Source organism: Podarcis vaucheri (assembly GCF_965113315.1).
Source record: "Podarcis vaucheri genome assembly, chromosome: 1".
In the NCBI taxonomy this organism is placed as follows: Eukaryota; Metazoa; Chordata; class Lepidosauria; order Squamata; family Lacertidae; genus Podarcis; species Podarcis vaucheri.
In genome coordinates this window covers 33,733,928-33,747,640 of record NC_138759.1, presented here as the reverse complement: position 1 = coordinate 33,747,640, position 13,713 = coordinate 33,733,928, and the positions used below count along the sequence as shown (strand labels likewise).

General features: G+C 45.0%; 1 protein-coding gene and 1 long non-coding RNA gene across 4 annotated transcripts; one reads left to right on the top strand and one right to left on the bottom strand.

The window, feature by feature from the left end:
• Positions 1 to 260: 260 nt before the first annotated feature.
• Positions 261 to 2,818, bottom strand: CLEC14A (C-type lectin domain containing 14A). Its single transcript, XM_082213674.1, has one exon. The coding sequence runs from the start codon at positions 2,064 to 2,066 to the stop codon at positions 741 to 743; it is 1,326 nt and encodes a 441-aa protein (XP_082069800.1). The 5' UTR covers positions 2,067 to 2,818; the 3' UTR covers positions 261 to 740.
• Positions 2,819 to 2,953: 135 nt separating this feature from the next.
• LOC309527294 lies at positions 2,954 to 13,225 on the top strand. 3 transcript variants are annotated; one of them, XR_014217179.1, is made up of 4 exons: positions 2,996 to 3,579; positions 3,753 to 4,249; positions 4,619 to 4,699; positions 12,357 to 13,225. It is a non-coding gene; the product is annotated as an uncharacterized lncRNA (long non-coding RNA). The 3 variants fall into 3 exon arrangements; XR_014217180.1 differs by having other exon boundaries at positions 3,753 to 4,392; XR_014217178.1 differs by lacking the exons at positions 2,996 to 3,579; positions 3,753 to 4,249 and adding an exon at positions 2,954 to 2,988.
• The last annotated feature ends 488 nt before the right edge of the window (positions 13,226 to 13,713 follow it).

The following is a 13,713-nucleotide window of genomic DNA, read 5'->3' as shown; positions in this document are numbered from 1 at the left end:
TGTGTACCAATTAATTTTCATTTTTTAAATCTTCATTTTATGCATTAATACATTTTCCAACGCTGCCTGTAAAACAGAATATTCCAAGGTGGCTTACACCAAATCTGTAGAGAAAACAATCAGCCATATAAAAAAACAGAAACGTATAACAAAATTAAAAGTTTCAAATAAAGGCAGCCTCTGATCAGTCAATTTTGGAATCAAATATTTGGGAAAATTAAAAGGTCTTTGCATGATCCATATCCATATTGCTTTGCAGATTCAAAATATTGTTGGAAAGCTATTTAAGTCATAAAAATCTTCTTTTACAGGGATAGGGAAACTGTGGCTATCTAGGTGTTGCTGGACTGTAACTCCCAATATCCCTTTGCCCATTGGCTAGGGGTGATGGGAGCTGGGGAGCAGCAATTGGGAGTCCCACAGGGCCCTCACCATTACCATTAGACACCATACGCTGCCATCTTGCACGCACACCTGGGAGAAAATTATACTGAAGTTGATGTAACTTACTCTCAAGTAAGTGTGTATAGGATTACACTGTTCTACAAGCAGCTTGGGGGGGGTCTTAATGAGACTTGTCTCTTGCAGCACTCTGTGGAGTTACTTAGCACTTTAACTGAGAAAGAATGGACAGCAGATAAGGATGATAGGACTTGTAGTCCAACAACCTTTGGAGGGCCACAGGCTCCCCATTCCTGTCCTAATAAAAGCGCCTTCTCTGAATGAAAGTCCATACAGCCTCAGTCCCCTCGCGGCTGTTCCTGCTCCACCTGCCCCGCCACAGGCTTGGGTTCATCCTGAGAAACCTCGGCAGACTCTGCCTTGCTGGGCCCCAGGGAATGATCCGAATCCTCGGGGTCGCCATCTGCGGTCGTGGCCGTCGTAGCCGGAGCTCCGTCCTTCTTGGTCTGAGAGCCCTTGGAGCAGCAAAGCCTGAAGCAGACCTGGAAGATCTGCAGCGCGGCCATGACCAGGATCACCAGCGTCACCACCGCCACCGTGATCAGGATGAAGAGGTAGTTGGAAGACACGGCTCCGGGGGCGCTGCTGCTGTTGCCCACCTCGGAGGGCACGGTCGCCGCCAGGGAGTCGTTCCGGCCAGGCAGGCCGTCCGAAGAGCCGTTCGGGGAGGCAGACAGTGCAGGCGACGGCGGCGTTTCAGTTCTCGCCGGCGGCACGCAGGCTTTTTCGTCCGCCGCCAAGCGAGCGCCCCAGGCGCACAGGCACAGGAAGGCGCCCCGGGCGCCGAAGCAGTCGGCCAGCTCGACGCACGCTCCCTCACTCGGGCTCCAGTAGCCGCTGGGGCAGGAGCAGAGGCCGCGCTCGGTGCCTTCCCAGCGGTAGCCGTCGGGCGAGAGGCGGCAGGTGAAGCGCGCCTCCCGCCCGGGGCACCTCAGGGTGAGCACCGTGCCAGGCGGGCCGAACTCCACGGCGGCGCTTTGGAGGCGGAAAGGGAGCGCGTAGTGCAGGTGGCCGCCCGCGCCAGGCGCGCGACACGCGCCCGCGTAGCTGTACTTGCACACGTACCCCGCGTTGGCCTTGGCGCAGGCGTGCTCGGCGAGGCCCCACGACTCGGCGGCGCGAGGCTCGCCCCAAGTCACCTGCAGGCCGGCGCACCTCTGCGTGGTGCACGACTTGCTGGGCTCCTTCACCCACGAGAGGCTCCCCTCCGCCGCGCTCTCGTTCCTCGCCTCCGCGGCAAGTCCTCCGGCTGCGGCCCAGGAGAAACCCCGCAGCGGCAGCTCCTCCATGGTGCACTGCTGAGCCTTCCTCACCAGGCCCAGCCAGAACAAGGAGGCGCCCGACCCGCCGCGGGCGACCCCTCTCAGCAGAGACACGATGGCCTGCACTTCCACCCGGCCGCTCGCCGTGCTCAGGCGTCCGCCGCGCGCCGCGCAGGCCTCCTGGGCGCGGGGGAAGCTCAGGCTGCCCACGTGGACGCTGTAGCAGGACCCCGAAGGGTGGCACCAGGCGTGGTCGCTCTGGGGGCGCACGGCGGCAGTGGGGCCCCCTGGCACGGGGAGAGGCTGCATCAGGACGAGAGAGGCAAGCACCAGGCCCCTCATCTTGCCTCGCCTCCCCGCAGTGGCATTCGCGAGCACCAGCCAAGTCTGGATGGCGGGGATGTGGCGTCGAGGCGACTCCTTTTCTCCACAGCTCACATCACAACAATATCTTCGCTCCCGCAGACCTTCCCTTTCAGTGGCTGAAAGGAAATGTGTCAGGGGTTAGGCTTGACCTTAACATCCTTGATTTGTTGAAGTCCCCGCGCCAAAAGTTCCCTTCCAGAATTGGAAACATCTGATAAATAAAACCCAGACGGCAGCGAAACTTTTCTTTGCTTGCACTTTATAGGGAGAAACGCCCGCATAAACTAGGCGCAAGAAGGCAGGCGAGTTCTTTGGGCTGAATTGTTCACCTCCGTGTTAGTAAACACAGGCCGGATGTTTAATAAATTATTTGAACTCTGTGCCTTTTATTGACTTTAAAGCTTAGCGCCGATTGCAGCGGATCTTAAAACTATCAGAAAAATAATTGCTTGATGAAATGCAGTGGAGGGCAAGGGCATTAAGGCCCTAGTTAACCCCCTCCCATGCAAGTACACACACACCCTCCCAACCTACCAGTGTGCAGCTGCAGTGAAAAAGGCACATTCCATGCTAGGAATCATTGGGAAAGGAACTGAAAATAAAACTGTCAATTTCATAATACCATTATACAACTCTACGGTGTGATTGCATTTGGAATACTGCGCTGTGTGGAGTTCTCACATCAAAAAGGATATTGCAGAGTTGGGAAAGGTTAAGAAAAGGGCAACCAAAAAGGAACAAGGCAGATGAAATAAAAAAAATCCTTCCTGTAGCACCTTAAAGACCAACTAAGTTAGTTCTTGGTATAAGCTTTCGTGTGCATGCACACTTCTTCAGATACACTGAGAAGGCAGATGAAGTGACTTCTATGAAGAAAAGGACTTAGTTTAGAAAAATGGTGAGTAAGAAGTGAAATGATAGAAGCTTATGAGATGGCTAGTCCCCATAGTGGAGGCAGTAATATTTCTGAGTACCAGTTGCTGGAAGCCACAGGAACAGAGAGTGCTCTTGTGCGCAGGTCCTCCTTGTGTGTTTCCCACAGACATCTGGCTGGCCTCTCTGAGAACAAGATGCTGGAGTAGATGAGCCATTTTCCTGAAACTCTTCTTACGTTCTTACGCAGGAAATACGAAACCACGTGGGTAAACTGGTAAAAAACACTGGTAAGTAGTTAAAGAATCAGATGAAGAGAGTAGAAATAAATGGACAATTCTCACAATGGAGGGGTAGAAGAAGTGGGGGTTCCCCAAGGATCTGTACTGGGCTGGTGGTTTTTTTTTAATGTTCTTAAATAATTAGGAGTTGGGGCTAAACAGTGAGGTGGCCAAGCTTTTGATGAAATCCAGCTATTCAAGGTGGTTTATGGAAATGGGATTGTGAGTGGCTCCAGAGGAATAGGTATTAAAATTTTAAATTTGGTTCAGTATAAGCAAGTGTAAAGTGATGTGCATGGTGGTGGTGGTGGAATCCTAAATTCACATATACAGTGGTACCTCGGGTTACATACACTTCAGGATGAGAACAGAAATCGTGCTCCGGTGGCGTGGCAGAAGCAGGAGGCCCCATTAGCTAAAGTGGTGCTTCAGGTTAAGAACAGTTTCAGGTTAAGAACGGACCTCCGGAACGAATTAAGTACTTAACCTGAGGTACCACTGTACAGAGATGAGGTCTGAGGTGGTGGGTACCTGATCAGGAAAGAGATTGTGGTGGAGAGCTTGATGAAAACAATGGCTATGTACACACCTTCATTGCACGAAAATACAGTTTTTTCTCAACCCTGTATCATTCATGCTCATCCTCAGCATGCTGCTGTCAATCTAGATTGCGTCCAGATCCTGCCATCCACAAGAGCTGGTGTTAGTTACTTGATATGTGTTTGAAAACACTTGTATGGATTAGGTTACCAATGCCTTTTCCTCCCTGAACATGCTCCAGGTGAATGAAGACGGAAGTCGTGTTTGTGATCTTGGTATACACCAACCCACAATGCCATTGGACAGGTGTGGCTACACCCCATTGCCAAGACCACCTACATCTGTTTTCAAATGGACACACTTTGCCGGTGAGGGAAAGCAAAACCAATCTGCAGCGAGCAGATGGAAGGAGAAAGTGGGAAGCAGCATCACTCTTCCAATTTCCTCCTCCTGTGTACTTTCCAGGTGAGAAAAAGGTAACCGCCCTCATCCCTTCCTTTGTTACCAAGTGAACAGTGGAGAGGGGGTGTCATGTTGACCACTCCAACTTAATCATATCCTGACATTTCCATTTTTAAACGAAAATCCAGAAATGCTCCATAATAAAGGTGATAGTAAAAAGTATCTCATCAACTATGGACTCTGTGGACAATGCAATCGTTTATTTTAATGATTAATTAAAAGTAAACGACGACTAGGGAGTTAATTCCCAATGATTTATGAACCTATTTCCCCTGTTTGGCATTTGTCCTGAACGGGGGCGGGGGGGGGGAGAACCTGTTTGCAGGGGTTGTATTTGTCTCTTACAGTTCTTCACCCCCTTAACTCCTACAGCTATGCTGCTTAGCCAGGATTTATGCATCTCTCATTGCTCAGCTCACGCCAAAAATAAAGCAGTATCAACACAGGCTTTGAGTAAGTTAATGTCACCATAATTCATCATCATGACTTCTTTGAAATTAGTTGGGAAAATTCATCATGACTTCTTTGAAATTCGTGGCAAATTTTCCATTGATCTTAGTACAGAGCCAGGATTTCATAAAGTGGCTGAAATCTCTCTTCCCCCTCCCCTGGAAAAATAAAGAAATAAAGAAGAAAGAGCCAAAGTAAGGGTCTGAGAACAGTGATTAACATCTTCCAAATTTTGGCTTTGTTATACGCGCCAGTGGTGTGCAATAAGATCAGTGCAAGGGGGTATTGTTAAGTTTATTTATGTATTTATTTTTTATATCTGTATTCTGCCTTTCCTCCAAGGTGGCATACATGCTTCTCTTCCTCTCCATTTTATCATCACAACAAAGCTGCAAGGTAGTTTAGACTGAAATATGTGCCTGGTGCACATCCTATTCTAATAATCTGCTACTTGAGGCAAACAGTTGTGCTTTCAATCTCACGCTTACCAAACCTGTCCTGGTGTTTCCCATTCCATATTCCAGATTTCCACAAGAGAACTTTTAAAAAAGTGAGTTGCTCTAAGCCAGGCAAGGATTTGGAGTTGCACCCCGCAAATGTCGGCCCTTCCTTTCCTCCTGTTTGTCTTTTCTGCTTCCTGTACCTGCAAGGGCAGTTTTTATTTTTAATGCTCCTTTTTTGGTGAAAATCTGAGCAAGTGACTAAAACAATCATTCGATACAGCACTCGCAAATGGAGAGAGACTGCATATAGTAAGCACAAACACTGCTGGAAAGGAACCTTTTTTTTTTTTTTAGGAGGGGTCTGGAAAGGGGAGTAGCTAAAGGGGAGGGTTGAGCCGCTCCAAGTTAAAAAGAAACCCAAAGCAAAACATCCACTACCCCAAGTGCACCAGGCTGAGGTCAGTTTTTAAAATTACTTCTATGATTAGGAAACCCAACTTCAGAGGGGGAATGTGCGAGTTCACAGTTATTTGCTGCAGATGTCATGTGGGTGATGCTAAGTTAATGAGAACAGCAATTTCTGATTCGCATTATACTCTGGTGTGGGCAAGCCCTTATTTTCGTTATTTTTCTTATTCCTTTCTGAGAGGCTGAATCTTTTCCTGCTATACTAAAATGCAGGAGCAGTCATAAAATCCTGTAAAAAGAAACAGAAACATAGCAATCAGCAGAATGCCTGGGTATTTCAGAGAGCCTTAAAAAACAATGCAATGATCGGTGCTCCCTTTCAGCAGCTGCTGTGTTCAGAAGTCCAGTAGACTATTCATCTACACAACAAAAACATACAGTGACCCCGTAGTAAGTCTAAACTTTGCCATCTGTTATTTGTGGACAGTGTGTTATGCTACTGTTGCTTCATTGGTTGAGACTATAGCATTGCAGAGAAAGCCTAGGTTTTCATAGCATCTGTGCAAGCTACATTTCATATACTGTGCAGTATCCATGAGACAACTATACTCCTTTGGGGAATGGTAGCAGAGTGAAGTATTTGTGCTTTCAAATGGCAGCCCATATGAGAGTAAATCAAAACTCTGGAGAATTCAAATCATTTGCAACGAGGCAGAGTTTCCTAGGGAAACCTGCTAGAATAGCAGGAAGCCTTAAGCCTTGCCATAAATAGCAGACTTCAATCCCTGGCATTGTGCCTAGGCTGACCCTTCAACGTCTATGAAGTTTATACACTACTGGTTTTAACTGCAGTGTTGTTTTGAATTATGTAATTTCATTCTTATCTTGAGCTACCCTGGGAACCCATTGGGGAGGAAGGGAGGGTTATAAATTTGAAATAATGGCTCAATAACTGAGCTTCTTAGTGGGGAAGGCAGGAGGGGTTTGCTAAAAGAGCTACTGAAAACAAGAGGAAGGGAAAGTTGTTGTTGTTGTTTAGTCGTTTAGTCATGTCCGACTCTTTGTGACCCCATGGACCAGAGCACGCCAGGCACCCCTGTCTTCCACTGCCTCCCACAGTTTGGTCAAACTCATGCTGGTAGCTTCGAGAACACTATCCAGCCATCTCTGTCTATCCTCTGTCGTCCCCTTCTCCTTGTGCCCTCCATCTTCCCCAACATCAGGGTCTTTTCCAGGGAGTCTTCTCTTCTCATGAGGTGGCTAAAGTATTGGAGTCTCAGCTTCACGATCTGTCCTTCCAGTGAGCACTCAGGGCTGATTTCCTTAAGAATGGTTTGTTCTTCTTGCAATCCATGGGACTCTCAAGAGTCTCCTCCAGCACCATAATTCAAAAGCATCAATTCTTCGGCAATCAGCCTTCTTTATGGTCCAGCTCTTACTTCCATACATCACTACTGGGAAAACCATAGCTTTTACTATACGGACCTTTGTTGGAAAGTGATGTCTCTACTTTTTAAGATGCTGTCTAGGTTTGTCATTGCTTTTCTCCCAAGAAGCAGGCATCTTTTAATTTTGTGGCTGCTGTCACTATCTGCAGTGAGTCTCCAAGCGTCTCCTTAGACTTCAGCAAAATTATTGTTGAATTCAAAGACAAGGAATCGCTCTGAAGTCCAGTGCTGAAGTCTCCTTGGTGTAAGCCTGACAAAATCAGAATGAAATGGTTTTGCACCACAGTCTCTTCTGTGTTAACTTCTTAACCCAAACCTCACACCACCATTCCATGGAAGTGTCTCTGATCCCCATTTGCAGGCACACACAGCTCCTTTACTCAGTTCCTCTGCCTGTTCCAGAAGGGCAGACATTTACTTTATCATTAGCCCCAAATCTCTGCTAAGACTGACAAGGTCAGGGGAAAGCCTTGCCAATATCACCAGTGCCTCATTCATTTAGTCTTTTTAATTAAAGTAATACTATGCGCTCTACCACCTCCTGCATGTGTGTAGCTTTTCAAAGGAAACCATGCAGTTGAAATTGATTACATTTTCCCTTGACACTGTCCATTTCATGGCAGGGCAGAGCCTTTGCTGATAAAAATGACAAACCTTTCCTACAGTCAAAGGCTAGCAGGGAGTTTAAAATGTGGCAGTGCAGTGGCCAAGCATGTAATGTAAAAAGGGGGGGCTACAAGCTGTCAGTCCTGTGTCCAAATCTAGTTACTGAACAATATGGGCCGCATCCCAGTAGGCAAGGAGAGGGGTGTATTTTCTGCATTAACGAGATGATAACTTTTAAAGCACTGAAGTAGGGGTGAGATTCCTGATTGATTTTGAAATGCATAATTTTTAGGGTCATTGCAATATAGTGGTACCTCGGGTTACATACACTTCAGGTTACATATGCTTCAGGTTACAGACTCCGCTAACCCAGAAATAGTACCTCGGGTTAAGAACTTTGCTTCAGGATGAGAACAGAAATCGCGCGGCAGCAGCAGGAGGCCCCTTTAGTTAAAGTGGTGCTTCAGGTTAAGAACAGTTTCAGGTTAAAAACAGACATCCGGAACAAATTGAGTACGTAACCAGAGGTACCACTGTAATTGGTATCAGGGCCACGCAACCCATGAGGCAAAGTGAGGTGCTTGCCTAAGGTGGCAGGATCTACCAGGGCAGCAGATCCCAATGTCAATCTTTCTTACCCCCTTGTTCCTGATGTAGATCTTGCCGCTTCTTCCCTAGCAGGGAGGGGAGGTGCCATTTTGGCGTCTGCCTCAGGTGGCAAAATGTCTTGGGCTGGACCTGCTCAGTATCATAGGTTCTTTGTTAATTAGTTTGTTTTGCCTTATCTTGCTAGAGAACTACATGCCTGCTCTTCTGGAACGTAACATGTTACAAAATCAGTTTCTGCTCAGTTATCCTCAAGTTTGTATCAAAAGTTGGATAAATGTGCAGGAAGCGAAAAAATAAGGAAGATATAATCTTAATTCTATTTGTAGCTTGTCAGGCCACACTACTAACACAGCGTGAAGGGCATGGTAGGCCATTAAAATCTATGGGCAGCAGTACATTTAAGTCTGTTGAATTTTGTCTGAAGTCCTAAAAGGTGCTACATACCTGGTTGTAGTTTGTATGCAGTCTGATCTAATCCATATATATATATATGACAATAGATTTTAACTGAGTTTAATGGGGCACACCTCCAAACAAGAGTGCATATGATCGCAACTTTAAGACCTTTGTAAGTACCCACATAATGCAATCCATGGCAATGTTACCCATGTAGGCAAGGCAGTTTTGCAACCAACATCATTCAAATAAATATCTGCCAATCGTAAATATCTTCCAGGCTTCCGTTGAGACATATGTAGATTGCTCTAGCACATTTTTCCTAAATTACTGCACTACCAAAGTAGCGTAAGAAGAAACAAGTCAGACACGGTAACTAGAAATATAATTTCAAACTGTACATTTCTTATTACTCTAGGTAAGCAGTTTCAGGCAGAGTTCATGATTCCCATTTTCTTTTATGATGATTAATAAAAACACAGCTCATTGAAAGCACTGATGAAAGAATTATATTCAAAAAGCTTGTTAACATTTATGTATCTGTCAGAGCAGGCCGGAGAGAGGATGCAAAAACATTGTGCTGTTCTTGAACTTGGCGCAGGGAGGGGGGACAGCAAGACTAGGATTTGGTGTTCCCATTATGCTGAAGACTTCACAATTGAAAAATATTTTGCACTATTTCTTCTCCTTAACAGCACAGGTTCATCCAACACATTTTCAGTTATTATACCATATTTTTTTTAAGTCTCCGTTTATTCTAATAATTGCTTGACTCTTTACAAGGGCTATTGGTTTTTATAACACATCAAAATATTTTTAATTAGTGATTGACTAAGTAGATATTTGTTTTTATCATCTGCCTAGTGACTGTCAACTGATTCAGCTGTCTTGCATTCATGGGTGAAATTAATGAGTCAAGCAGGCCTCACATAAGGCTTAATCTTGTCATGTGCCAAGCACTTCCTGGCTCCTAAGAAGGGCATCAGTGCTTCACAAGAGCACTGATCTTCATGTATCATAGAAACAACCCTGAAAAAGAGACTGAGGATAAAGAAATCCCTATTTCTTTTAAGGTCTGCTTCAGGAATTACCCTTTTTGTCCTAAGAAATGCTTGTACTACACTGTACATGCACACACTAAAGCGTCATCATCAAGTATTCCCGGGATCAGAACGTTCCAAAATAATGTTCTGAAAAACCTCCCAAAATCGAAGGGAGGGGTGTAAACAGGTTTCCCAAAGCAACAAGTTTCAAAAATCAGGCGGCATCATTAAGAAGTGTTTTCTCCCTCACTTCACATGGTGGTGAGACATGGGACAGAACATCCCCAGATCTTAACCCATGAGCAGAATACCAGTTGAGCAGGTGGCTCTTTTTAAATATCCTGGATACAAACGATCCCTAACACTAGGCAAAGAGAAGCAGCAGCCACTAGCAGCTGATTTCAAGTACAGTGGTACCTCAGGTTACAGACGCTTCAGGTTACAGACTCCGCTAACCCAGAAATAGTACCTCGGGTTAAGAACTTTGCTTCAGGATGAGAACAGAAATCGTGCTCCGGCAGCAGCAGGAGGCCCCATTAGCTAAAGTGGTACCACAGGTTAAGAACAGTTTCAGGTTAAGAACGGGCCTCCGGAACGAATCAAGTTCTTAACCCAAGGTACCACTGTATTGTGAAAGGGCAACGAAATGTTAGTTATTGCATTTATTATTGTTGTATTTTTGCCGCCAGGAAGGGAGAGGCTCTTGTGGGGTTTTCTATCTGAAGTGCCAAAATAACTTCATCAGCTTTTGCTACTAGACACCTTGACTTCAGGGTGAGGCTGGGTTCCATTTTCCACTTCAGCAAGCAAAATGACTTCTGGCCCTGGCTTTAAAGGTGACTATGATAGGGAGGGGGGTATCAGCTAAAATGGCTTCTCTTCTTTTTCCTTGTTCATTTCCCCATTCATGGAAGGGCAACTTAGAATCCAATTCAGTATTGTTATGCACAGAGAGAGCTGTAAATCCAATAGAACCCACAAGTGGAATGCAAAAAACAAACCAAACAAAACAAATGCCAAAAGAAATTTATTTATTTTCAATAAAATTTGCATTCAGAGAAGTTGAGACTTTTCTTCCCCTGCTCAGTTCATTTCAGGTTTAACTGTGACAAAGGTAGGAAACGCTACAGGTCACTCTGTCTTCTCTGAGTGCTGTGAAAATTCTTACTTAGATCTCCATGAAATATTGATTTCACGTCATGACTAAGCTTCAATTAATCCACCACCCTTTCAGAAATGCACTCCTACATCTTGACTTGATAAAAAATGACTAATGGCTGGCTGGCTATAAAGGATTTAAATAGTGACGGTCTTCCTTAAATGAGCTTTCATTCCATGATTCAAATTTTGACTGTTCGACTTGGAATAATTGTGCAAGCAATTTACACATCATTATGCTCTTGTAACTTATTCTGCTATTTCCCACATTGCTTTCCAGCATGAGCATAAACTATCCTGATTGACTGCATTGGCTCAAGTTACTTGGCACTGCAAAGTGCTGGGGGGGGGGGAGAGCTTGGAAGCCTTTAATTAAGAAAGAGTAAATTAATAATGCAAACTACTGTGGTAGAATTCATGCTTGTTAAATCTTAAGTATATTGGATTGGAAACAGTCCCTTCTGCAAATAGAAGGGTTCCTTCTGGAAAGAACCAAAATCAAGTGAAGATTAACATTGGAGAAACAGCAGGAGAGGCACTTTTCACTGATTGCCCCTTCCCACTGCCCTCCACAGTACTACTTCCAGCACCATTCTAGAGAGTTCCACAGACCTCTTGATCAGCTTTTAAGGAGACTGTGGTGGGAAGAATTGGTAAAAATCACCCCCAACAACCTACTATGTGTCCTCCGGCATCAGGGGTGCCAACTTGAGTAAAATATTGCCAGGTAAGCCCTGGCCCACATAATTGATTGCACGACATGGTGCGCACACACCATTTGAATGGCAATGCCCATCCAATTTGGGGGTTCCGGTCCCCTCAAATATTTTATTGGGGCTGAAGGAACCTCAACCCCTAGCATTTGGCTGCTATGCCCAGCAAGAACATCCTGTGAGTGGTGCCTGCTCGGTAGTGGCGCTCCCCCCCTGTGGAGCACCCTCCCATCAGATGTCAAACTGATAAACAACTATATGGCTTTTCTTAGAAGACATCTGAAGCCAGCCCTGTATGTTTGTAATGTTTGGTTTTCATTGTGTTTTTATATATTGCTGGAAGCCGCCGAGAGTGGCTGGGGCAACCCAGTCAGATAGGCGGCATGTTGTTGTTGTCAATGTCAATGTCAATGTAGTCCTGCTCACAGGAACTCTGCAGCCAGCCCATTATCTTCTGTCTGAAAGTGCAGCATAGATGCATTTGAAAGGGCATTTGTGCTACGTGTGAGGTTGTTCTGGTCCCATTCAGACGAATATTGCATTGTCATCACCAACCCACACAACCATTCTGTTTAGGAAGGTAAATGGTGATGAAACAATGTTGGATAGGTTTTTGTTTTGTGTAAGGGAGACTGCATGCACCCAAGATACTCAAGGCTCTAAGCCTTTCATGAAACGGCATAGACTTTTCTCTTGATACAGCAAAGCCTTTATCATGCAGTGGGAGCTCTCCCTCATTCACTCCAATGATGGAAGAGTGAAAACCCATGCACACAAAGGGGTGCAGTCAGGAAAGTGCCCCATCTGTTTAAGTGTATAGGGAAGGTCCTGTGCAGGAACTTTGTGAACAGAGTGGAACACAAATGGAGCTATGCGCTGAGGGTTCTGCCAACTTTTACATTTACTGAAATCTTTGCAGAAGCACAAGGCTGCATGTTCTTCAGAATTGTCCAGGATGACTATTGCTGCATGACGATTCTGAAAGGTAGAAAGGGCAAAGAAAAATGTAAACACCAGGACCTGAGCACAGATTGGATTAGATTCACTCTTTTAACTGTGTCTTAGATGGAGACTGGTTTGGTGGAGAACTCTGATTTTGTGTGCATATAAAGGCAAGCCTGCTTTAGTCACACTTTCCAAAAGAGAATGTGAACTGAAACACGGTCATCTGTTGAAATATGTAAGTTTTGCAATGCCAAGTAAGCCAAATAACATGTACAGAAATGCACATACGAGTGCAAAGTATGTGAAAAGAACATTAAAAAACAAATTATATTATGGAGAATTGCTTTGCAAAAATATACGGTATGTCTCAGGCAAGAATGCATACAGAAATGTGTATATTAAGATAAAGTTGCAATAAATGCCTATGAATTTTCTTGAGGACCTGTTTAAAAATAGTCATAAGCATGTGGAAATGTGGATAACTGGATTTAAGACTGGGAAAATGAGAAACCAAAATTGACAGATTTGCCATCCCTGCTGGGAAGGTTCCCATGCCTTGCTTGAGGAAGCTGGTTGTTGCTGGAGTCTTTCATCCTTGGCAACTGATCTGTGTACTCAGTAGGAAACAAGCTCCCACGCTATACCTCATGTGAGATAGTGTCTGCATTTTCCCCTATGCTGAGATTATCTTTCTCTAGGGAAGAATGTAGTGCATGCAACTGTCTTGAGTTACACTTTCCCAATAAAGGTTTATCTTTTACCACTGTATTCCTTGCAGTTCCTTTCACTTTCTGTATCTTCTTGTTTAATACTTCTTCCTTCCATTCTTTTCTCAGAACATTCCCAGACAAGTGAATTGTTGCACAGAATAACCAGGTAGTACTTGGAGAAAGTAACACAAAGTCTCTTCACAGTTGCTCCCCTTCCCATGTGTTCAGTAATCACATGAAGGGGGAATCAGGACTGTTTATGCAGACCCCACCTCATATAGCACTCCCAGTCACATCTAAAGCCTTGCATCTAAGGCTAAATTCCCCCTTTCAGACACTGCATGGGTGCTAGGAACTGAAGGAAGTGACATCAAGGGCTGGGCCAGCATGATTGACCCTCTACACCAACCTTCCCCAAACTCACCTCTCCCTCAAATCCATTGCATTGGTTTACATTAAGTGTTAATCGACTTAAATAATTTGCAAGGTAAATTTACTTGTAGATGACCCTCTTTGAGCTCTCTTGAGTAATGTCTGA

Coding starts and splice junctions, on each gene's coding strand:
- CLEC14A (XM_082213674.1), bottom strand. CDS start 2,066: ATGAGGGGCCTGGTGCTTGCCTCTCTCGTCCTGATGCAGCCTCTCCCC.